A 26,667-nucleotide genomic window follows, 5' to 3' on the forward strand; every position below is an offset into this window, starting at 1 on the left:
TCGTAATCCTCCTCTGTTTTCTCCTCATGACTACGCTCTGGATTATGGAAGAACACACACCTGCTCACGAAACATTCCTAACCACTGCTCAGCCTACCACCATGAAGGAACATTATCTAATTTCGCTCTCTCCTCAACTAAGAGAGAGGCGAAAGGAGTTCTGGAACAACTCTTTCGTACAGCTACTTCACCAGCACAATCTTGCCACCAACGCCACCAACTGCTGGATCTGTGGGTTGCTACCCCATGCCACTGGACATTCAATACCATTCATCCCTTCACCCTTCTCCGTCCACGGCTCCTGCCTTGCCTGGCTGATCCTCCTGCAAGAGAGCTATACGGAAAATGCCACCTCCAGCAGAGCTGCAGCACATTCTTCTCATGGGGCCGGGCGAAACAAGACAAAGACACACTTCTGCCCGCTGAACCCCAGCGACTCAATCCAAATGGACATTCCGGCCAAAGAACGAATCGAAATGCAGGTATTCAACAATCCAACCAGACCCACCTTCTCCTATCTGCGGAAACGAACGGCTGCCACTCTGACTGTAGCCCTGACGGTCATCAACGTCACAGGCCACATGTGTGTAGAAGGACTTGGGACACAGCTGGTGGGTCACAGCGCTTGCCGCTTTACCAGAACTTTGGACTCCACGGATCCACCTTCCTTTGTGTCCTCCCCAAACATGTATTTCATCTGTGGCACGAAGGCCTACACCTGGCTCCCCAAAGGCTGGGGGGGCACTTGCTACATCTCCTTCGTCCTTCCTCCAACTTATGTGGCCCCAGCGAATCACCACAGGCAAAAACGAGCAAAAGACGTTGAGCAAGCCGACTCAACAGGAGCACAGTTCCTCGATGCTATGAAAGGACTCGTCCCCCTCTGGGGCCCGATGGCAAACAGCCGTGCCATCCGACATTTGACTCAGGCAGTCGAGACAACCATGAACATCACAGCGGGCATCTTTGCCAACAACACTGCCGAGCTCCAAGCGGTCCGTTTGGTGGCCCTTCAGAACCGCCTCGTTTTAGATGTAGTTCTGGCGGACCGTGGAGGAGCATGCCGCATTATTGGGGCCAGCTGTTGTACATACATACCGGACAACTCACCCTCAGTGTACAAAGCCATCGAACATCTTCACAGACTCTCTTCGGAAGTCCACCAAGAGCAAGAAGAATGGTCGCTTGGTGGTTGGTTCTGGGACACCGTCAAAAGCTGGGGCTGGAGACTGCTCACCATTATCCTGATTCCCGTAGTTATAATATGTGGCCTATGCTTAGGAATTCAATGTTTGCCACCTATGTGTTCTTTATGTGCGAGTTGTATTTTTCCCAAAACTGTGGACATTGGAAGCGAACATATGAGGGCATTATATGATACCGAAGTTAGGAATTTGATGAAAATCGACATTGAATAAGCAAGTTGGCTAGATATGTTGAAAAGGGAGGACTGTTAAAAGTTAGGCTGAAAACCGTCAACATTATCGGCGCCCTCTTGCTCTCCTTAAACCTTTTGTGCGCGTAAAACAGCCGCCATTTTTGGACACCATGGCTTCCCGGCTCTCGCCGAGAGCCAGCGCGTCTCTCTCTCTCTCCCTCCAAACTTCGCTAGCAACCCCCTGCTTGCACCTGCCTTGGGTCATAAACCCCTCTTCGGCGCTGCTCTGCCCCAGGCCCTCATCCTGTTCCCAGCGCGACACCTCCCTGTTTCCCCGTCATGATCTCCGGCCCTTTTGATGCAAACCCCTTTTCCCCGTGTGCCCGTTTGTCTTCCCCGTTCCCAGACCGACACCTAGCTCTGCCGATACCAACCTCTTGCCCCTCCCCATACAACAGGAAGCTTCCCTCCTCAAAGGATCCCCGAGGTGATCAAAGCCCCCCCACCCCACGAGATCCGATCGAAACCCGCACACTCCGTGAATCGGCGGAATACCCAGCTGCGCAATGATCACCACCTGTTGTGAACGGGGCGGGGACTACCACTATAGCCTTGCATGGGAACAGGCTGGGAAGGGGGGATTCTGAGGATGTCTTTCCGTACATCAAAGTATCAACGAGAATGTGTTACATGTAATAAAGAGATAAACTCATGTATAAGAGGCCAGGCCTCCGGGATGCAGTTAGAGCACCTCAGAACGATACCTTCTGTCCGTTTCGTTGTGTTCTCCTCCGGAGAGAATAAAAACCCTTGTTTCCTGCCTTCCAGTCTCCAGCGCCTGCCTCTTCAATAGTTTAACTTCTGTGTGGGTTCAAGAGGCGACATCGCCGGGCAATAATTAAGGATCTTATATTCTGGTTGGTAGTGCCCCCCCAGTTTGTATTTTTCCACAGGACACAACATGAATGTAGTCTATTCTATGTAGCCAATCCCCTTTACTAGGATGAGGAGGAGGAGAGATATAGAAGAGGAAAGGAATGACCAATGTGAAAGGCAGCAACTGGCACCTGATCTGCAGTGGCTCAACACACACAAAATGATTGCGTTCAAAGCATCAGTCCAGAGTTTCCATGCTTTATAAGGGAAGGGATTCATAGATCTGTAAAATCTGAATCTTCCTAATGTCACAGCGAGACATCTGAGATCCTCGAGTTCCAGGCAACTGTTGATCTCCAGGCTTCAAAAGAGCCAGATGAGGAGTGCACTCTTTTGCACAGCTGGATGCGAAGCACTGGGATTCTTTGCCACAGGGCTTCTGCCGGGCAACTACAGAAATGTCCTTTCAGAAACTTTCAAATACCTATCTCTTTAAGTCTACCCAAGTCACTATCTTCCGTTTTTCATTCATTCATTTAAACCATTTTTGGTAGATAGTATGGACAGGTACGGGGAACTAACTTATCTGGATAGAAAACCATGAAAGGTGGATAAATGCAGAGAGCATGAAGTTCTCCAACCATACAGGCTGAATCTACAGCCCATAATAGCTGTCTGTAGAGAAAGAAGCTGAACCGTGTAACTGTGTCTCGGCGTAAATGGGGATGCCATGAAGAAAGATAACAAGATTCAGATCCCACAGAGGAACGATTAACAGAGTCGGAAGGAATAAGTAAAGCAAACTTTGTTGAAAATGCTAAAAAAAGAGTAGACCTAACCAAGAATCCTTGGTCAGAAAGGCATGTTAATGCCTACAGGGCTGCCACACAGCCTTTAACTGACACTACGGCCAGAATGTGCTGGGCAAGAGACAGAGCGAAGTGCACAACACTGGAAAAGTAATACTAAAAATGAACTAGATGTTCAGACTTGAAACGTTGAACAAATTTGTCCCAGCGACCCGCATAAATGGATTTTGTAGCAGGTTTCCCCGACACCCAGGATGACATCCACAACTTCAGCAGAAAAGAACTCGCTTCGCTCCATCTCCAAACATGTAGCTGCAGTTGGGTGGAGGGAACTGACCATACTGCAGCAACAGTATGTTTACCACATGCGGAAGAGCAAGAGGTGGCCCCCATGCTGAGTGCCAACATATTAGCCTACGAGATGCCACCACTCTCCCAAACTTAACCTATCAGACCAGTTGTGCCTTTCCCTCCGACACTTTCTACTAGAAGCAGAATCAGTGGAAATTTGTACAGCAGAGGTTTAGACCAACTGAACCTGAACCAGGGAACCCATTAAGAGGGAAGGGTATGGCACAAAATGTTGGTCACTGCTTTTTTGGGCCTTTGCCCACCTATGGAATCTCCAATATGGAGAAGATCACCTCCGTCGTTTAACGGTGTAGATCTCACTCATAGGCCATCATTGCGGGAAGACTAGTAGCAATAAGCCTCATACCGAGAAACCTGAAAGGTGAGCCTCGGTCACGAAAATGTCCTGTTGCAGTGTGCACAGCCTTAGGTGAATCGCCTGTCTTGATCTAATGGAAAGTGATGCTGTAGTGTTACGGAATATGAATGGCGCTGTCTGAGATGTAAGAGAGAAACCCCTTCATGGCAAGATGTACTGCCTGCAATTCAATCATATTTATGTGCTGACTCTGCCCCAATGTGGACTACAAGCCTCTTTTAATCATGTAACCTAGATGGACAGCCCGGTAACAAGGTGTCTGGAAAGGTGGGCCTGCAGAGTGCTGAGGGGCTGAACTCCATAGTTGGCAATTTTAAGTCTAAGAACTCTGCTACCCATCTCATCACCAAAGCAAAGGAGACCTCTCTTCGGTTGATGGCCCAGGTGGAAAACCCAACTGAGAATCCATGGAAATGTCCAACCCACTGGCCACCTTTATGTTCCTATATAGACTGTCCTCATCATAAAGTGGGGGGGAAAAATCTCTATCATCTTCTTTGTCTCTAAGAGCCGGTGACTCAAGCGATGGAAGCAAAAAGTTGTTGGAGTGCGGCTCAGAGTAGAGGAATGGTTCTGTCGAAGTCTGATTGAACTTTGACCTGGTCAAATATGGCTATGGGCTGTGACTTAATCTGGGGCATGGAAAAATATGTCTCGAAGTCCAATAGAACTATTGGGACAAGGCCTTTCTTGGGAGTTGTCTGAGCAGGCATTGATGCCAAAGACCGGTTCAGGAGGCATGGACAAAACCGAGGATGTACCCACAAACAGTAACCCGACTGGAGGCCTCAGTGGATCCTTGGGGCAGGAAGGCATGCCACAGAGAGGTGGAAGAGTGCCATATATTTGTAACATGCCTTCCTAAAGGCAGCACCCTGTGGCAACATTGCCTATGGATCCTTATACTACGGGTGCGTCGGATCAGTTGCAGAATGGCTCGTCGATGAGCGTCTAAGACAAAGAGGCACCCTGACATCCTTGTGCCTTCGTAGGCATAGAGAGTGACGAGACAGGAGACAAATCCTACTCTGCCTTATTGTGCTTCCACTTCCAATTTGACTTGATGGAAGGCTGGGCCCTGTCGCTGGAACAGTCTTGAAAGCGGGAACGGCCCGCAGCTAAGAACAGGACTTCTTCGACTTCCTTCGGTGTTCCAAGAGTTTCAGCTTTGCTTCACATTCCCGGATCGCTTTGGGATTCATAAGGTCTTGGATTCGTGCCCCAAACACCAGAAGTGCAATTCATGGGGACCAGCCACAGATATCTGTTCGCAACAGTTCCTACAAGGCTCAAACCCTTTCGTTTTAAGAGGGGGACATAGTTCCCTTGCGCACAGGAAACTTGTAGACTTTAAGGAAAAAACTCAAACTGAGGAACAAAAAGTTGGAAGCGATTTCAGGATCTGCATAAGAAGGCACGGAAGGAAGGGAACTGACATACGCATGCAGACATAGCGCTTATATGCAGCTACGTTCATTACTTCAGGGGCGGCACAAAGTGAGCACGTTGTCACACAGCGCACCTGAGCTATGCCTTTTCAAATCTTCTGCATCTAGTCAAGCACCTAGGGATGGTCTAAAGATGAGGAATTTGCTGTTAGAAAAATCCATTACAACAGATTTTCTCCTAAATACCCTCGCCTCAGTGTATAGTTGTGTTATTCCAAAGCTACATAAATTCATCACTTGCATGCAGTATTAATCCCAGAAGCAAACATGTTTAGATGAAGTGAAATCAAGACAGCAGAGAAGAAAACATTACGAAAGATATGTGGTGCCACAAATCTTCAAAAGAACAACCAGGCTTTTGCGCCGGAGACAAGGCAGTAATGATTTGCAGATCTCTGCAGTGAAGTCAATATGGTCTCTTTGAAAATAACGTTGAAAGGAATACCTCTCAGGAGAGCTCTAATATCATCTCTTTCTCAGATGTAATACTGATATCTTCAGTTTGAATTTGATGAGCTGCTTCATAAGACATCATGGTGTGACTTCAGGTGAAAACTTTATGAGTTATCATCGGTATAGTAATTTCTTATATGCCATTATTACAACCTCCATAACAACAATTGTCTGCCCATTCGATATTCAACAGTCCTTGAAATACAACCTATGCAGTCTTGCAAATGCTCTCACATGAACACAAACATCTGGAAAAGTGTATCCTGTCACTTCAGCAGATAACTGTCCTGTAAACCTGGTCGAAGGCATTTATACCAGCATGAAATCCTTCTTGTTGTCTCAAATCTCGAAAACACCTCTTTGTTAGGTCCCCTGTGAGGCACCGACACCAAGGGCTATGAGAAGTAGCAGTCTCAGCAATTATCCAACAAGTGTCATGTCTGACCACAAATAAAGCACAGCTTCTCAAGTACTGCACACTATATGAAGGTGGGAAAGCCTGCCCCACCAAACTGTCACTGCTCCAAATAAATGAATTTTATTAATCTGTATGATATTAGACTTTTTCAGTTTGAGAGAAAAATCCAGACCACAGAGACACAATGGCTGTCTAATACCACTTAAAGTGAAACATATAAATAAGTTACTTATCTACAGCTACCATTCTAAAGCATTACTGTCTATTACAAACTTTCACACTTGAATACACTGTAGAAGTGTCGATTAAGCATCACCAACTGTATTCATTTAATAGGGCACAATTGAGAGGCTACCACATCTTTATGACCAATACTGGAGCCAATGACCTAGAGAGGTTCTGATGTCTACACGCTCTAGCGGCATCTATAACATGAATAGTGGAAAAGAATCCTCCATGGCAAACTCATCCTCACTGATGTGTACTTCATCAATGACCAGACTCCTCTCTTATATGACCGGGTTTTGCAGCATTTTCATCACAACAAGGAGATTCTGAGTGTAAACTCAAGAACTATCTTTCCTTTGAAGATGAAATTAGACCGAGTGTCTCACACTGTAGTATAAAGCAAGGACAAGGACGCATACTAATTCCATGGTGTTAGTTATGTGTCACACTGAGCACCATGGCTGGTAAGAAAACTTGCACAGTGGAGTAGGGTACCTACAGAATAAGGGAGAGCCGGAAACGGCAAGCAGTCAATCAACACTGTATGCACAAAAGTTTGTTTTTAAGGCATTTGTTTATATGGTTACATACAGACTAGTTGTTGCTGCTTGACAGCAATCAACCATCGTTAACTGGTCATGTCCTCCCCGCATTATCCTCCATAAAGTAAAGACCTAATGTGCATTGAAAGCAAAATAAATGAGCTATTCTCTTTGTCCGCAAATTAATACCAGCTGGAACAAATTGGCATTGTAATCGTACAGAATAGTTTAGTGAGTAAATACCTTAAATTTCTCTGCAGAATCCCGGGAGAGGACTTTGCAAGAAGCATCAATTTCACTTCCTATCAAGTTGAGGATGGTCTCTTGCTCTGTCTCCAGGCGGCATAGCTGGTCCCTCAGCTGCAGCCCCGCCTCCTCCAGCATTCGCAAGTGGTCTTCCCCTTTACTTATCTGCTTGTCCTGGGAAGAGAAGCAACATAAAGTTTCACTCTAGTTAATTTATACAATATGTACCTGTCATATTTTAAGCTTGTATGAAGCAAACAAAAATAAAAATTCACTAGAATGAAAGATTTTGTCTGTACTATAAATAGATCATAATACCTGCAGTTTTTATACTGTGGTGAAACCTTTATGGATAACCTATCTTCTGAAGCAAAACAAGCACATGTACATCTACATAGGTTAGTACCTGGTGCACACAGTCTTCTATGTTACAATACAATAGTTAGTATGTAGAATCTTGGCTCTGCTGGAAGCCTATTTTCTGCAGTACTCAAAAGCTTGTGTGGAACCAAATGAACACGAGTCGTCAGCTACCACCTGCACACAGAGGTACTCTACAACACAAAGATTTATAATATATTAATACCTCTATCCACTGATTATGCTTTAGGAGCACATCTGTTTTGTAAACACTTGCACCCAGTACCTCGACACAGCCTGTACAAAATCCGGTAGAAAAGTAATATGGTAGCTACCCGTTACCATCTAAAATATAAAACAAACTAGAACACTCACTTGATGATTTCATCAATTATGTCATTTGAGATGTCACAGGGATATCATAAAACTATATTACTGAACATGTCATGAGCGATGCAATATGTGAGCTTATAAGCAGTGCATGGTGGGGAAGCAAGTTATAGTTAGCTGTGCTAACTATAACTTGTGAATTTCTGTATTTTTCTTTTTAGTTTAGTGCATTACTGCTGTCACTGACTTATTAATCTAACCATAACTTTACTTTAACCTTTGTTTTTTTCAATGAATTTCTAGGTTTTTTTTCAACATAAAGAAATATTTTATTACCATACGCAAAGCCAATCTCCACTGTGCATGACCTTTTGCCTGGGGTTGGCCACAGGGCCTCTTGTTTTCTAAAGGGGAGGGGGAGCTACGTGGCCCCCCATACCGAGCCTTTTTAGGGTCTGGGAACCCCATCCCACAGGGTAGTTTATTTAATTAAAGTGGAAGGATTATTAGGCCCTGGGGCCCCCATGCACTGTCCTTGCCACCCTTGGTCTTGGGTCCAATGAAGGTGGAAGCAGATGTTAACCCAAACTCTGGTTTCAACTCCCTGAACTTCACCTAGCCTATTGGCAGCCAACTGGAGGATGTTGCGTGCCTGAGGCTCAGTGCAAATGACCTAATAGTAAGCATGGCATCCACCCACTACCTTGTGCATCGGTAATTCCATGGTGGGGGAGTTCTCGGATAACAAGATAATGAGAAATGTGCCATGTCTGTCCTGTCTGTTTCACAATAATGTGAAAGTTCCCACTTGGCCTGTGTACCTTCAATATTGGCTCTCAGTGCCCAATATCTCGAACAACAGCTACTTCAAATACTACACCATGAAACAGAATTGATATGTTTTTATTTTGTGTTATTCATTTTTATCTTATCTTATTTTTCAACATCATTTATAGTTGTATTTACCCATACAAATGAGGTTTTTAGTAAAACACGTTTCACATTTTTTATCGAAAGTACAAATATACAAAAATTGAAACACAATATATTGCACATTAATATATACATACTTTACATCATAGTGTTTAATCTGTATACCCACAGATCTCAAATCACTCTCCACTTCAAACACCACATGAACACATTCACAATACAACCTCTCATTCGTACCACAGCCTGATCTTATATATATGTTCGGGAAGGTTCTCCAATCTCTTTTGTTGTTGTGGACTCAGGTTTTCCAAACAGTCAACGTACTTTTCGGTGGTATGAGATATAAAAAAAAATCACCTTCATCAGAACCGCACGCTATACACCATAACATAAGGCGAAACAATATGGGGTAATCTGAAAAATAACATTAACCTCAGTAACTGACGTGGTCAAGACATTTTAAGACACAAAATTACTATTGAATAAATTAGCAAAATCTTATACCGGCTTTTCCATTGTCAAATACTACACACCCAAAAGAGTGTAGAAGACACAAGGGCCATAAGAGAACACTCTCATGAGGGTCTATTTATGACACTAATCGAACAGTGAGTATAAACACCTGTTTTTCATAGGATGTATAGTATTTGACAATAGAAAACCGGGTATAAGATTTTGCTGATTTACTCAATAGTAATTTTGAATCTTAAAATGTCTTGACCACAGTAGTTACTGGTGTTCATCTTATTTTTAAGATTATGCCATATTGTTTTGCCATATGTTACGGTGTATTGCGTGTGGTCCTGATAAAGGGGATTTTTTTATGTCTATGTCTGATACCACCGAAAAGTATGTTGCCAGTATGTTTGGAAAACCCCAGTCCACAACAACAAAAGAAATTGGAGATTATTCCAGAACATATTCTGAAGTGTATGTGAGATTAGGCTGGGGCACAAATAAGGGGTTGTAGCATGAATGTGTTTGTGTGGTGTTTTAAGTGGAGAGTGATTTGAAATATGGGGGAATACATAGTAAACACTATGATGTAGAGTATCTATATATTAGAGTGCAATATATTGTGTTTATATTTTTGTAAATATGTATTTTTGATCAAAGAAAGTAAAACTTTTTTTACTAAATATCTACATTTGTATGGATAAATACAACTATAAATGATGTTGAAAAATGAGATAAGAAAAAATGACTAACAAATGAAATAAAAAACATAATTCAATTTCATGGTGTATTTGAAGTAGCTGTTGGTCGAGACATTAGGCACTAAGTGCCAATATTGAAGGTACACAGGTCAAGTGGGAGCTTTCGCATTTGTTTGTCTAAATTTTTTCCCCTCTTCCCAGACCTAGAAGAAATCTCATGGGGGGTACCTTTGTTCTATTTCGCATCCTGTCTGATTCCACACCAATTCCTGATGTTTTGCTCCTTATCGGTTGGATTTTCTTGCTCGTGTTTCGCCTACTTCGAGCAGTTAGGGTGGAAATGATCACACTTGTTATTCTTTCAGGTGTGATACTCAATGGAGTTGGTAAGTAGACCACTTGAAATGAGGCCCTAAGAGTCTCACAGGGAATCAGTTCTGTGATGTCAGGGGATTTGAAAAGGTTATGTGAAAAACGTTGGGTTTTGGTTGATATTTTGGTGAATCAATGTCCATGTTAAATGTATGAGGACATATTGTACAAAATGCTATCATAATTCCAGGCACTACCAAACATTGTGTGTACTGCAGAAATAGTGAATTTCCACTGATAGACACGTCCTGCACAAATGGACCGAAGGAAGGTGCATTCTACAGAAGTGCAACTTTTGGCACACATCTTAAAAATTTGAAATGCCTCTTATTTTTCTAAACACACTTTGAAGCAGCCACATTTACCAAACAGGAACAATGAGCAAATGTAAACACGATTTGTGTAACTCGATGTATCAAACAAGCCACCTTCAACATCAGCGTTCTAAAAATATGGACTGTATGTGCATATAACGTTACGAATTTGGGTGAAATTTGGCAAACATTTATATTATACAGGCTTTGGAATCAAGGGAACCTACCGCAATAAAGCTAGGCACTTGAACTTCCACAATTCCACTGTACAACAAGGCGCTCTAAAATTACACATTAAACCCCGCCGCTCTCAATTTTTGGGGGGTCCTCTGCTATTATATAAACTATCCCCTCTGCAACTCGCCACACACACACACACACACCCACAGAGCTAGGCTGTACTGCTGTCCCTTCTGTGAAAACTTTGAAACTCTGCCTTTTCGACAGTGATTTAATTATTTATGACTCAGTCTCTATTCGCTCAAATATCAAGCTTGGCAAATTTACCTTTTACCTTTCTCTTTTTTACTGTGTACTTCTATATTTAAAGTACTCTGTCCCCAGAGAAATGGTTGGCACTTAAAAAAAAAAGTTAAAGTAAATAGAATTATACTTGCAAACATTATTCGCTCATCATTCCCTCTATTAAGAGACACTCACTCAATGACCTACTTTTCTTGAGAGGAGTCCTCCTCGGAGCTTGGCTGACTCACTCATCGGATGAGCAGCACCAAGAGGGCTGGGGAGAACCCAGAATATTTCATCTGCCCCACCACGCAGCAGTGAAGGCAATAATTACATGGCAAACCTACACACAGGATGTTCACTCAAAAGCCGCCATTGTACAGACGTCAGAATTGGAAATGAGGACGTTCATCTGCACAATAGAGCAACTGCACAAACAATCCAGCACAAAGCTAAATCCAGGAACCGAGGCAAAAATAGTCCTTTCTTTGACAGGGGGCACTTGTGGATTAGTGTGTGTGTGTGCGTTACTGAAAACTAAGGTATTATTACTCGAAGAAAATGGGCATGCACAGAAATAGAAGCTAGGACAGTTTTACAACAGTAGATGCTTGTTAATTAGTTCCAAGTGATAATGCAGTTAATTGAAAGCTCTATTATGAGCACATAAATTCTTCGCTCAGCATCGCGGAGTCCATGTGCATCTGCGCAACGCAAGGACTATCACACCAGCGGGCATTAAGTAAATGAAGGGCTTGGTTGCTATTTCTGTCTGTCCACAGAGGCCAACACACTTTTACTGGGTTTCTGTAGCATTTTTAGTTGCTTTCTACCACTCTCTTAGCCTGATTTTCTTTCTCACAAGCTACCTCTTGGAAGAAGTACCTAAGATGACAGTGTGGAGCACTTAATTCTGGTTTAGTCCTCTGGGAGGTGTGGGAGAGTTTTTTTTTACGGACCTGTGAGGTGCACTTGGGGCTCTTTCTGATTCCCCAAGACCCGAGCCCATAGTTGTGCCCGCCACCATTGAACCACTAGCTCCTGCTCTGGCGGCCCGTCCTAACCCTGACATTTGCGCTCTACAGCATCATGTCCCATGGCAATGCTCCATAGTCTTCTTTGTGCAGAGCGTGGTTTTTCACCAGCATCTTGACCCTGTCCGAGCTACTCACCAGCTCCTGTAAGCAGTGCATGAATCACTGTGCACTGTGACTGATGAGCGGTAGTATGCAATTTTATTGGATTACATTTTTTCTGAGGAGGGGAGGGTAAGGGGGGGGGGGTTTAGGTCAGTGATTTTTTGACAGGGTTAATAATTTGGATATATATAGGTTATACTAACAAAATTACTTAGGATACTTTTAAATTGCATCCCTAATCTCCAAAAAGCCCTTGCCATCCCTTAGACCTTACTTATGCTTTAACTCTAAAAACTCTTCACCACCCTAAACTACACCCACGTGACCCCTAAAATTCTCACACCACCCCTAAACTTCACCCATCCCTGAACCTTAACACCATCGTAAACGCCACCCATCCCTGACACTTTAAACCCCTCACGACCCCTGAACTCCCACAATACTGACCAGCTATAATCCCCTCACCACCCAAAACTCCACCCATACCATACCACAGATCTGTACTTTCCCGTTTTAAGCCAAGGGCGGCTCGGACAGCAACCATCTGATGTTGGTGGATCCCAACTAATGGCAAGTCCGATATAAAAGCAAGAAAGTAAGGGTAAGACAACCTAAAATTTACAGAAACACTGGCACACCCTGCAGAGCCTACCACTGTCTGCCTCAAGTTAATCATGACCTTTGCTTGGGGATCAGGATTTTGGGGGTTGCCCAGCATAGGGTAGACATGCATATTCAGGAGTATTAGCTGAATCTGACAGAGCCCAGGGCTTCAGACTGGATGAAGGAACACTAGCAAGCAGGGGTGACGTGGCGATCCACATTTAGTTTTACAAACAGACTGGGGCAGTGTTAGCATTCAGACAAGTGTTAGTCTGAGTCAGATGCTGTAATGGTCTTCATTTCAGTCTAGAGCTGCTGGTCACTTAGGGAAGGAGATTCACGTTAAGCCTCTGGGTCAAGCACTCAGTGATCAGCCAGAGAACATTGTATTTTCATGATACATTAAGCAGTGGTGGGATTTTCAGAAGTAGCAACGTTGTGTACTCTTTAAGCAGTGTGCATGTCACAGTATCCAAGCTAAGCAGCTTTGTCTTGCACAGCTTGAAGTCTCTTCTGAGGGATGCAAGCCTCCTCTTGAAAGTACATAGAATAGATCCATGACTGACCATTGAGGCAAATGGAGTAGAACTGCACACAGCTCCACCTTTTACAACAGCCTTACAGTACATCACTTTGTATTAAATGTGCCATAATAGCATTTTATTAGCTATCGTATAGGGGATGAGAGTGAATGTTCCTCCTCATATTCATATGGTATAGGGGTCACCGCATTTTCGAATACAGTTGGCTTGGGTGAGGCTCCGGTAAAGCAAATAAGGTACTACCAATGCATCGGTCTCTATTTGACCTGGTGTGGGTCTATGTGGTGATCTATCATCAAACTCACAAAAAGTATGTCTTGTATATTTAAGGAGAAGGCACCGTAGACACCTACATGTGTGTGTGTATAATATGTTGTATAGCTGTTGGAAGAGAGCTTCTTAAGGACGAGTACCCTCACTCACCCGAGAAGGACCTGCTTCTTCATTGGATTCCCTCCTCACAGCGGGACCGCAAAGTCCCTGGTGTGGGCTACAACTACCCAACAGGGAGGAGCTTAGGTGTTTTGAAATTGAGCATCATTAGAGGGTCAGTGAGGGTCAGAGTGCAATGAAAATTATGACTAAAACGGTCTTCAGAGATCCAAATCAACTTTATTCAGTGGTCCTCTGCGACAGGGTTTAAAGGAGCGTCCTTAGGGATTTAATCAAATATACCCTTGTAGATGGTCAACAAGTTTTTACCCGTGGTTGACCCCAAATGGGTTATGGGGCATTCATCAGGACCTGGAAAATTAGTCACTCTATTCAAACGAAATTAGTAATAATTCAAGATATACTGGCCACAAAAAGGTCAGCCTGATGGGGCAGGAGAAGGACCGTATGAACTCTGGGTCCACGTCTTTCTACAGTGAGAAGAAGAGAGTCCACGCTAAAGTCACGGGGCACACCCCTACAACAAAGCTGCAAATGTCAGGCCGGGAGCTGCGGTACGTCCTGGCGAAAATCTATGTGTTGGACAGTCTGGATGGGATATTGCTGGTTGCAGTTAATGCATGTTCGGTATCGATGTAGAGTAGCAGGCCACAATAATTAAGGGTTTGTGGTCATTCCTTCCTTGCCTCGAGTGAAAGGCAACTGAAAAGCCCAGTGAGGCTACCAGAGTTTCCTGTCCATTGCTGTTGACAGGGAAGAGAGGGTGAGGCTTAAAACATTTGAAGAACATGGTGTATGAGATTTGCACAGTTATATCTTCCCACAGCCTAATTATTTTGTCCTCCCACTTAGAGATTTACATGCAACGGTTGGGAAGGAGATAGTGGACAAGTCCTGCTCAGACATTTTCAGGACAATTGCTTTTCTGTTTTCCAAGATGATTATGAGAGATCTGTGAGGAGGTGGGCTAGATTCCTATTAAATTAACTCATCTGTGAATAAGTTTCATTTGAATCTCTGCAGGGTAACAAACACTTTGCCTTGGCAGAATGTGTGGCATAGTATGTCTTTTTAATCAGGATGGTGAACATCTTTCAAAATAGGGTAGAATAGAATAGGTGCTGGACTTGCTCTTTCTGTAGGGTAATCCCCAGACTAGTTGCATTCCTTCTCCAATTTTTTGTTTAATTTCTTTTTTTGGGGGGTTTCTTTGCTTTATAACTCTGTGCACTTCACTGCTGCTAACCAGTGCTAAAGTGCTTTTGCTCTCCCCTCTAAACAAGGTAACATTGGCTTATACACAACTGGCATATTTAATTTACTTGTAAGTACCTAGTAAAAGGAGACTACATGTGCCCAGTGCCAGTAAATTAAATGCTGCTTGTGGGCCTGCAGCACTGATTTATTTATTTATAAAGTTTTATATAGCGCAAACATGATCCCGAAGGATATCAGAGCGCTTTACACTTTGGGGGAAAGGAAGGTAAAAGTAGTAGTACAATCGTCAGAGGGGGTACCAACCTGGACAAATCACATATGCATATCAAACAAGAGGTTACAATCGAAAGGGACAATAAGGGTAAGAAAAAAACTGGAACATAGTGAACTGGGAGGGGAGCAAGTGGATAGTAAAGCAGAATAACACCAAAAGCAGTATTTAGGGTGTATGTCCAAGCATTAGAGCAGAGGCTCCGAGACCCTTTTAAGGTAGGGACTCGTTCATGAGGAATCTTTTTACTTCCAATTTGAAGGTAACCTTGGAGGAGATTCCGCGTATTTCCGGTGGGGGAGAGTTCCAGATCTTTGGCGTAGAGCTGGAGAAAGCTTGGTGGCACGATCTCTTTTTGCAAAATATCTGAGGTTTCAGGAGGAGAGATTTAGCACTCCGAGAAGGTCTGCCCCCTCCTCATAATTCTAGCTTTTGCGCTAGATAACTGGGGGGTTTGAAGTGGGGGGCTTTGTGAGATAGACAGGCAATCTTTAGCTGAATTCTAGCTTCATAGGGCAACCAATTTAGGGATTTTAAGACTGGGGAGATGTGCTTGTTTCTTTTGGTCCCTGTGAAAAATCTGGCCGCCGCATTAAGTGAAGCCCTTAGTGGGGCAAATGTATATTTGGGGAGGCCACAAAGTTTAGTACTGCCATAGTCTAGCCTTGGCAAAACAAGTGCTTGGACCACTTGCTTAAAGTCAGCTTGTGGGAGGAAATGTTTGAGATTTCTGAGTATCCTCATAAGGTGATTCACTCCCTTACACACATTGCTGATGAGTTTTCATGTTCAGATGCTTGTTTGGGTCCATTTGCACTGAGACTTTGCCACTCATACAGCAAATCAGCGCAAAGCTTCCGACTCTTCGCACTGCAGCATCAGCCGTTCACGGGGACTGCCACCGCGAAGGTCCAGCAACGCCCACCCGCAAAGCCAGCCGACTCCTTAGGAATGGCTGGCAGTATCCATCAATGCTCTCCCTGTTCCTCATGGCCCTCTCCAATGCAAGCAGAACCCTTGGCACAAACTTGAGATGGTAAAACTTCAGTGGGCCTAAACTTGTGAACTGTAGCCGACCTGCGCACCATTGTGGTCTCATCAAAAAATAAATATGAAAAAGAGGGTCTAGGGGATAATTTTTACCGACCCTGAAGTCTCCACACCCCAAGTTTTATATATGAAAAAGACACAAGGAGACAAGCGGTCAACTATATGTAAACTAGATTGGTGCGCAGAAGATAAAGGACATCACACAACCACGACTTGAGTAACACCTGGCTGAGAAAAAAGTCCCATCAGCCCCCCTTTTTTTGCTGGCGGAGCATCATCATCTGGGAGATGGTGGTAAATCCATGCCGCCCGCCCAACCCATCGGGTGATGGTGCAGCACTGAATCTTTGGTTTTGATATCAACTCTACCCAAGGTGTTTCTCAGAGAATGGTGCTGATGGTGTGCAGTGCAAGGTGTAAGTGAAGTTAAAAATGACAAAAAATATGTTTAATTGAGATTGTCCAAGTGTCAAGATTAAAAACGACGCCTGATAGTTTGAAATTATAACTATCTCATGGCGCTAAACAAGAGGTCAACATGTTTCAGCTGTAAAGGTAACACTACCCGGCTTTCGTCAGGACCTAGAAGATAGAATGATACTACAATTGAGATGCATAAGTGTGTAATGGAAAAAAATGAACTTTTGCGAAAATGTGTGCTTCAGTGAAAATTTAAATATATAATAATGCAATAGTGGTTATTTACCACCCTACCAGAACCCGGTTTACATCAAAGTTAGCAGGTTTGTATGGATGCAATCTTCTTTCCCAACTTTATGTGGGAGTATGCCTCACCTCACCCGGCAACTGCTCGGTGAATGAGGCCCCGCTCCGTCCCTTCGGCTTGGTCTACGGTTGGAGGTACTGAGGGACAGAGTGGGACCTCATTCACCGAGCAGTTGCTGGGTGAGGTGAGGCATGCTCCTACTGTGACGTCAGACTGCGGAGGCCGTCCCACGCACGTAACGGGTTAAGGGTCAAGAGAGACCACTGGCACTGCGATCTGGTAAGCAGGCTTCACTGCACTCTCAAAGTTGAACCAGCAGCATCAGTCCAACACTTTGCAGGTGATCACTATAAAAAAAGATATTTCATTACACTTCTATTAATCCAACGTACCACAAAGAAACTGGAGTGCATGCATGGAATGGTTCGCTTGGGCACACAAGACTAATCCCAATAATCAATAACACTGGACTAACCACAAACCTTGGACTCCGGAGCAGCATGATGCCCGGTATAAAGCGTCTCAAGTGATGTATGGGGTAGTAAGCGCTATATCAAGAAAATTACAATATACTGATGAAACCAGTCTTTGTTACTCAATGACGACCGACTCGGGCGGGGCCAAATTAAAATAATAAAGAACACCGAGAAAGGCTCCCCGAAAAGAAAACCCAAGCGCCGAAGCTTCACACTCTCGCTTCGAGGAGCTCCTCTTTTCAATCGGTCTCTATTCTATCACAATTGCTTTCTTCCACGAGCTCGTCTCGAAGGCCTCAGATGAGCAGCGGGGACCCATGTTTCACCCGCGCTACAGCAGCTTATTGTCTCTTCATCGAGAAAGCGCCCCGGGCTCGGAGAAAGGCTTCCAAAGGAAGCAGCCGCTGCAAGATGAAAATAACAAACGTACTGTGGCAGTCGCACGGAATTGTCTTTTCTCTCGCAGCAGCTTATGGGCAGAAAAGCTACGCCATTGATCAATGCATTGCGTGAGCTTGGAGCGCCTTCTTGTGGCCATTGTGTCAACGGCATCGGTATTATTGCCGCAATATACCGGAACAGTGAAAATAGACTGTCCCCGGACAAAAGCACTGTCATGGCACGGGAAACCTTTGATCTCCTGCAAATGCAGCTCAGCCTCGAAAATGCCAGTCAAACTTTTCGGTAGCTTTTGTGCGGCCTACACCAAATTCGGTTAATGCATTCGTGCAATTCCAACAGATGTTTTTAGGTATGCGTTTTTTAGCCTGTTTCTAGATTTTAAGATATGGGCTTTACATTAAAGCACATTGACCCGTTACCTGGAGTTAAAACAGTATATGATTTTCTAAGTGGTTTAAGTGGGACTGCAGTCATTTCCCCCACTGACTCTAAGTGCCTAGTTATACATTTTGAATGAAACTGACGCCCTAACATTGCTCAACGTTTCAGGGGATTTGTTAGAATGTAACCAGATGGACACTTTACAGGAAGGTGCCACTTCCCACGCGAAGCACTCTTGATTAAATAAATCAAATTAAAGAAAACTGAAAGCTCAAACCAAAGTAAGGGTTGTTATGTTACGCGATTTCTATAACCTCAACAGAATGGGCTGCATAATCAGTGCTTTGTTTGAGAAGTTGCACCTGTAATCTTTAAACATTTTAAGAGAGGAGTTTCTTTTTAGTCATCAACGCTTTATTTAAATTGACACTTGCTTCCTTCAAAACATGGTGCTAACATTTTCCTTGGTTGGAACCCCTGGAGCACAAATCTCAGTGAACATGTGAAGCCCCCACAGCCCCTGATAAATAAAAGGTGGAAGGGAAGCGTATAGGGCGATGCAGATCATTAATAAACGATGGAAATGGACAGTTGTGCTTTTAGAAAATAAAAAAATACCTAGCATATAATCTTGAGAAATGATATCTTTATCTAGCATATTTTGAGTTAGGTGGATTTTGAGATTACAGACGTACCTTCTTCCTTCGAGGCTTTGTGATTATGAAATCTATAAACAAGCAGGCGGGGTTAACCGAATAAAGGTTTATTCTCTGGAAACTGTTTTTTTTATTTTTCAAAAAACACAAACTGATTTCTACGTCTGCCTATGCCCCCACAGTATTTCCACTATGTTTGAAAGTAAATTACTTTTTTTCTACTGTTCTAGAATCAGATTTTGTGAGCCCACATTGGCCTCAAGCAGGCTTGATTTCACTTCCCTAACTGGGTATATTTGCACCAAATATTTTCGATTCCAAAGTGTTAGCTCTCAGTGAACATACATCATCCGCTCTGGAAAAAAACAGCTTTATATAATATCGCATAAGCAAGAACAACTTTTTCATAAACCTTTCCAAACTTTTTAAGGGGAGGGTGAGGTGTTTTTTGTTGCTGGTTCCTTTGTGAACGTCTTCTTACCAAAGGCACACAATGGGAATCAAACCCATGGACATGTTCCCAAAATCACTTTCAACTCGTGGCGTGAAAATAGAGGACACATCAAGTTATTGCAAATGCAACGTGGTGCTCTTTTTTGAGCACCAGCGGTAGCATAATTTCGACTTTGCGACACTCTTGTAGCTGATTATGTACATAAGGGAGAATAGGAACATTACTATAACGGTTTCTACTCTTCCTTAAGTGGCAATTTATAGGTTTGGCCATCGATTTTATTGTAATTTCAGCAAAAATACGGTTGGGAGTTGGTTTTGTTTGGGGTTGATTTTAGGCTGCAGAAGTGATGTCAAATTCGCAGGTCAGGTTCAGTAGAGATGTCAGTCAAGTTGCATGTAAGACAAGTTGTAGAAGTAGGTAGTATCTAAAATAGGAATATAGAAGTGCAGGTACTCACTGTCGTAGATATTTGCTGCTGAGAAGTAATGGTAATCTCCCACTTTTAGTATTGTATCTTTGCTGACAACTGCAGGTAATCGCTTTTTAAAATTGAATAAATGAGGGCACTCAATACCGGACAATTCGTCTCCAGTTAAAGCACCAGATGTAGGGCTGAACTGATCATATGAGACACTTGGGAGACCCCGATGACCTTTGGGCTACATAGAGGGATGCTTTCAGATCTGGATGCAGCCTTGGATACAAACTAATGTTCTTACTTGCACATACGGATTCGTTGTTCGAAACAATACTTCTAGGTGTTGTTCATGCTTTAAAAGTAGTGGAATATTTCATGAGTATCCCTTTGGAGCAGCCTGGGGGCACATGGGCTTTTATTAAAATAAAAATAAAAATAGATCGTCTTGGGTGAAGAGCCCCCACACCCTCCATGATATGGTCTGCCTCATTCAGTACGCCTGCTGGCTGAGTGCAATGCAGGTACACAATACCTCATTTGGTAGGGCTGCCTTTGGCTTCCAGGCAGGCCTACGATGAACGGATATCACAACCGTACGCGATGAACATGAGTGATATCACCCCCTAGCACCAGGTCCTGTCCTTCTGCGTCCGCACTATGACATCACATAGTGGTCGATGCCAGTTTCCTCAAAGAAGATACATGACTTTCCATGGGATTCCAGGCTTACTTTAAATTTAAAAAACAAAGCATAATCTTTTAAAGAACTTAATTTTAACCTAAAGAATTATTAAATAAACACGGGATCAGACGGTGTTTTTAATGTAACAGAACCTTAATGTAAAGGCAATGTACAGTGCTGACTTAAAAAAGAAATCCTAAAGTCCCAGTCGAACAAGGAACAGCAGCACTACATGCACAAAAACAGAACAATGGCAAGCAAGTTAAACTTTGTGGCCAATCCAGACCATCTGCCAAGGTGCTAGGAAACACCTGCAAAGGAAAATCACTCCTTCAAAGATTAAGGTGGTCCCAAACTGCCTTACCTTCTCTTCTATGTCCTGCTTCAGCAGCTGGTATTTGCGCCTGAGCTTGACATCTTCCTCTTCCATCTGGGTCATCTGGTCAGTCAGCTTGTCACATTCCACCTTCATCTTTTCTACCTGCCTTCGCTGCGATTTGATCATGTTTTTGTCTTCTATCAATTCTGCCTGTGGTTGAGGGTTGAAGCGAGAACAGTATATTTAAATCCCAGTATTTCCTAGCCTGGACTCATTACATTTCAAAATAAAACATCACATGTTGCAAAAAATGACCAATCTTCTAAAAATACTGGAATCACAACCTGCAACACTCATTCCCACACATGGTCTTTTCTTTAGCCTTCCATGTTAGTTCACTAAACGAGTTCATCTGTCAGCGTTAAGTGAATGATCCACAACAACTTTGGGAATTCTCATTTTTGAAGGCCAGAAGAACAAATTACCTTTGTCAGCACCTTTTCTGGTACATACTCTATCTTCAAACACATTCCTCACCTTTTGACTGTCCCAGGCACCAGACCAGACCAGGGAATTGTTAACAAGAAGCAGCTTACCAGTGCTGTGGGGTGACGCCATGCGGCTCCACCACTCCTGTGCACTGCCTCTGGATGTGATGACACAGGTTTGTATACAGAGCCACATAGTTCGTTGGCATCAATTCCTTTTACTTTTTCCCCAACTTACCAAAATCAGACGATGGAAAGAAGTGCTAGAAACTCACGAGCAGTGCACAAAAACCAAGCTATATTCAAGTGTCATAGAAACGTATTAATTTAGTCACCTCTCCTTGTTCGGTGAGGAACTTTTGAGAAAATGAAGCAATCACCAAGAAATGTGTTACAAAATGTGTTGGAACAGAGAAAGACCCTCTGGAGGCATTGCTCTGGAGAATGTGAGTCCCTGCCTCAAGTTCCCCTTAACAAACTGATGTGATTGATCCTCCCGCCTCAGCACACAATGATCATACATATCTGCTGAAGAGACTTCTGTGATATGGAGTGAGACCTCGAGCGGTGCTCTGCGGTTCTTGGTGAAGCAAATAGAAGGAGAGTAAATGACAATATGGGGTGATATGGTAGACAGATTCAACCTTTGACAAGCAGGATAGGGCAGTCCTACCGGTCATACAGGAAGCTTCCCCTTCTGCACACCGCGACACCCAGTAAAACCATCAACACTTCTATCCAACATACTCGGGCCCAGTGAGTTTGGCTTCGCAACACAATTGTTTACATTATTCACACTATGTGAAGGAGGGTTCGCGGACGTGCAACTTTCAGACCCAATATTACTTACACTTGCCTTTATCCCATGACTTGAGATATAACTACTTACTCCCTCTCCTTCATCTTTGCATAAATGTGCCTTGTCAGTATTGCAACATAGAGAAGCACTGTGTAAATTCCATATGCTGCCTTTTCACAATATGACTACACTTCTCAAATTTTCAATGACCACCACTGCTTGTCTATCGTGGCACACCTTTCTCCACAATTGTCCAACTTTCACACTAGGGTTTTTCTCTTTCGAGGTGCGTCCCTTCCTTGTCACAGACGGATACAATTCTACTTTCTTTCTCATTTCAACATCAACCTCAGGACCAGATTTTCCCTGGTATCTTTTTACTAATTACCGAGCCACCAACTTAGTGATATGTTTTCTTCCTCACTACAGCTCAAATGTCATTTACCCAATACTTGAGTCAGCTGTAATCCTAGACGGCGGTAGCATGGTTTGTAAAGATTTCTTCCAAGGCAACCCTGATTTAAGAGCTAATTGTATAGCCTCCTTTACTACCCTGTTAAAGCGTTCAACTCGGCCATTAGTCTCTGGATGGAATAAGGCTACCCTCGTATATCTGACTTCACAATTTTTCAGAAACGATTGCATTTAGTCTGTTGTTAGTTGCTCCTCATTATCTGAAATCAACACTTCTGGGATCCCTTCATGACAAAACATATCTTCAAAAATTCTAAAACAGTATAATTAGTAATGCTGCTCAACGTGAGTATCTCAGGTCACTTGAAATAGTAATTAACTAACATAATAGCGCAACATTCTCTGACGGTAGCCTTGGAAATTGTCCCATAAAATTGATGGCAACTTTGCACCATGGTCCATCTCAACCATTTTCAGTGGCATCTACAAAGCTTACCTGTTTAATCACAATGACAATACGTGCTACATTCCAAGACCCATCGATCAATTTTGCTAATTATGCTATCAGTTCCTGACCACCAATATGTTTCCTTTTAGTATTAGAAATACCGCCATGTCCTTCATGGCACGTCTTGAAGTTGATATTTCGAATAGGAGGAACAACCCCATCAGTCACCATAACGTTGTTTCATCCAGGAACATATTCTATTTCATAGTAGTACATCTGCAACTTGGAAGCCAATCTTGGGGTTATATTCCTTCCACCCTTATTTTTTAGTATTTTAACTATAAGTTTATGGTCAGTCCCAACTTTGAATTTCTTTCCCTATATATACACATTTTAAAGCATTACGCTGCCATATGGCAGTCAACAACTCGCGCTCAATAACTGAGTAATTACTTTCTGCCAATTTTAGTGTGTGCGAAGCATATGCAACAATCCATTCATCCCAGTATTTCACCCTTTTCTGCTACATACATCTTACCATGATATTTGCTACCCCTGAATTCCAAATTGACCCCACACAAATCCTACCATGTTAATTCTCTGTCCAATATAGCTACCTGGACTCACATCAGCTTGTACTAATGTCCTGTTAGGCCACAACTTGTCAAACATTGTTTTACACATTATTGTATGCCAACTACAAGAATCTATCATAGCAGTCACCTTCATGCTATCTACAACATCACCATAACGTGGTAATTTTTTCTGTCATCTTTTAAAATTGTTCTCTTTGTCAACTACACTCAAAAGAGCACCTTGCATCGCAAGATTACCTTCATCATAATCATATTCTGAAATAAGTGTAACTTTCCTGCTCATGTTTTACATACGCTACTCAAATGCCCTTTTTCTTGCACAATCTGCAAATATTATCCAGAGCAGGACAATGCCTACCATTAGCTAAATAGTATTTAGACCCACATCTATGGCAGTAGGTTTTTTCTTGTAAGCCTCAATATTTAAATGTGTCCTTCACCTCGTTCATATTTTTAGACATAACAATCACCGTAGCAGACAGTCTACTATCTTTTCTCACTACTTGAATGTATTTTTCTGATTCTTCAATACTTCTTGCTACATCTAGAGCAGCCTTCAATGTCATTTCACCCCAGAACATAATCCTTCCTGTATTTTCCTTGATTTTGTCTTCATTAGAATTTGGTCTAGCAACTCTTAAACATTTGCCATGTGTTCGAAATTACATGTGACTTCTAATCTCCTTAAAGCAGGTGATATTAGTCTATAATGTGGTCCTCTTTCTGAGATCTAGAATAAAATGTACATCTCTCTAGTACCATATTTATCTTTCTACCATACATTTTCTGTAGTTGTTAATTTGCAAACTCACACACATCACTACATCCTGAATTCTCTAGTGATGGCTCGAAGACCAATCGATCCCAGCTTATGCTTTAATAACAATTGTCTTTAGGCAGGACATTCAGCTTTTTCTAATACCTCCATGATATATGCTTGGAAAAGAAGAAGCCATAACTTCCATTGTATTGGCTGGTCCCCAGGCTAAGATGCAAAACAAAGGCTAGGCTGAATACTAGACTTGGTACAGTGTTATCACGTTGAAATAAACAAGTAATAACTATATACATAACAGTAGTAATACACTATCCAAATGTACTCAAGATATCACTTACATAATAAATGCTTTAGTAAACGCTAATGGTTAAAACAAGTAACAACGAAATGAAATTTAGTATCACTACACTATATAAATTTACTGAGCATTTCAGGTATGCAAAGTAAATGTATCACTTATGTAGAATAAACGATTTAGTAACGCATTAACACGTTTATGGAGTAATGTTAATCTAGTGGGAGTTCCATTGTAAATATACAGCAGTATTTGTATAAATGTGTGCCTCCGCACTAGGTACACATTGTAAATTATGGAAAATGACATTTTTGCCACGGTGATGTTTAAGTGGTAATTCAGAGTAGCTGGTGTGATTGTCACTGTAATCATAAAATCTATTACTAATGGCATGGCGTGCGTGTCGCTGTAATGTTCAATTGTTAATCCAGGGTAATGGGTGTTAGTGAGTGTCGCAATCACATACAGATGAATTAGTCAAGTTATGGTGTGTGCAGAGCCGGCCCTTGCTCAGACAGTATCATGAGCAGAAGGAAATGTGGCCCTCTCCCTGCAGAAGGTAGCAGGGGGTCCATTTTATCTTTAAAGGAGGTTCACCCATCAAAGCAGTAACTGATCTCTGAGCACAAACTTCTAGACACCTCCCAAAATATTCTGAATCACTGACAGTGTAGCTCTTTCACGCTGGTGCCAGGGTGTTGGTGGTGCTAATGGCGGAGTTGGTGTGTCAGGAGGAGAGGGAGATGGGAGAGGAATGAAGGGGGTTAGTGGAGTCTAAAACGGCACCTGCAGCAAGTAAAACTAATTAAAAGTAGTAGAGTCTAAAAAAATGGAGTCAAGTAATAGGGACACTGCGGTCTGCAGGGCGTCACTGCAGAGAGGGCCATGCGCTCCTAGGCCCAGCTCGCTCATGCCAAAAGCCAGCCCTGGATGTGTGTGTGGCCGCTTCCTAGTGGGCATCTTACATAAAAGTAAGATCTCACCATTTGACTATTTACGGGACAGACGAAGATGACAGATACAATTGTGCGCTGGCAACACTGAAAGCACACTTAATAAAAGGCTTCTTAGTAATGTTGGCAAAACGCTAAGCTCCAGTAACGTGAGCGATGCGTTCCAATGGAACGCCAGGGCCACCGTTTGAGCCCAACAGCTTCCTGCTAAAACTCTGCGTTTCAGTGATGTAACAATGCGTTCCACACGCAGGACAGTCTGCAGCCAGCCGCTTCCTGTAGTAGCAGGACCATCTTAATAGCATTATAGGTTGGGCTCCCGGTTTTATGGTATTTATTTTTTTGACATTTCAGTCTGTATTTATTCATATTTATTTTTTGTCAACTTTATCTGTATTTATCCATATTTATTATGGGTTTGTGAAAAAAATAAAGCGGAAACTGGTATATTTCCACATTTATTTAACCATTAAATATGCAGTCATGCTTGAGTTCCGGACAGGTTTCAGTGCTGTGAACACCAGCATATGATAAATGTATGCACTTATATGAAAATATGCACATTTCTCTATCAGCCTTCTGCACATCTACTGCTGTTTAAGCCTCTTTACTAAAAATTCTTTCTTTTTGTATCCCCCTTACCTATCAATCCACACAGTTATTGGCCTTCAGTCATAGCAAAGTGTATCTATTATCACTGAATATTGGCAAGAAATAAATGTTTTTCTTCTGTATTTATCTGTAAAAATCAGTAAAAACGGAAAACAGGAAGCCTTAATTATAGGCCGCCGGGCAAAGCAGTGTACTGGGTCCTGGTAACATGTACAATGGGACCCCCTCAAAGAGCAAATGTGGCCAAGGGACAGAGGGGAGGAACAATAAACCAGAAATAGAAAAAATCCCTTCGGTGGCCATATACTTCAATTATGTACATACATCAATTCATATCAAAGGCTAGTGACAAAAGGAGAATAATGCTAAACAAAAATCATTCAAAAAATAATATTTATTACTTCTTTTTTTTGTAAATATAAATTCATATAAACATCGTTATAAATCCAACAATTCTATGGACAACACCAATTAATTATACAAATTCATGA

At 42.7% G+C, this 26,667-nt stretch overlaps 1 protein-coding gene across 2 annotated transcripts in view; it reads right to left on the reverse strand.

Moving 5' to 3' along the window:
- The window catches only part of CEP128 (centrosomal protein 128), a 704,507-nt gene that overhangs the window by 416,156 nt on the left and 261,684 nt on the right, over nucleotides 1–26,667 (reverse strand). For both annotated transcript variants that reach the window (XM_078659994.1, XM_078659995.1), the window contains exons 15-16: nucleotides 20,839–21,003; nucleotides 7,126–7,302 (exon numbers count right to left, since the gene is read on the reverse strand). In XM_078659994.1, coding sequence (XP_078516120.1) covers nucleotides 7,126–7,302; nucleotides 20,839–21,003 — 342 coding nt within the window. The remainder of the gene's footprint in view (nucleotides 1–7,125; nucleotides 7,303–20,838; nucleotides 21,004–26,667) is intronic.

Source organism: Lissotriton helveticus, chromosome 9 (assembly GCF_964261635.1).
Source record: "Lissotriton helveticus chromosome 9, aLisHel1.1, whole genome shotgun sequence".
Classification (NCBI taxonomy): Eukaryota; Metazoa; Chordata; class Amphibia; order Caudata; family Salamandridae; genus Lissotriton; species Lissotriton helveticus.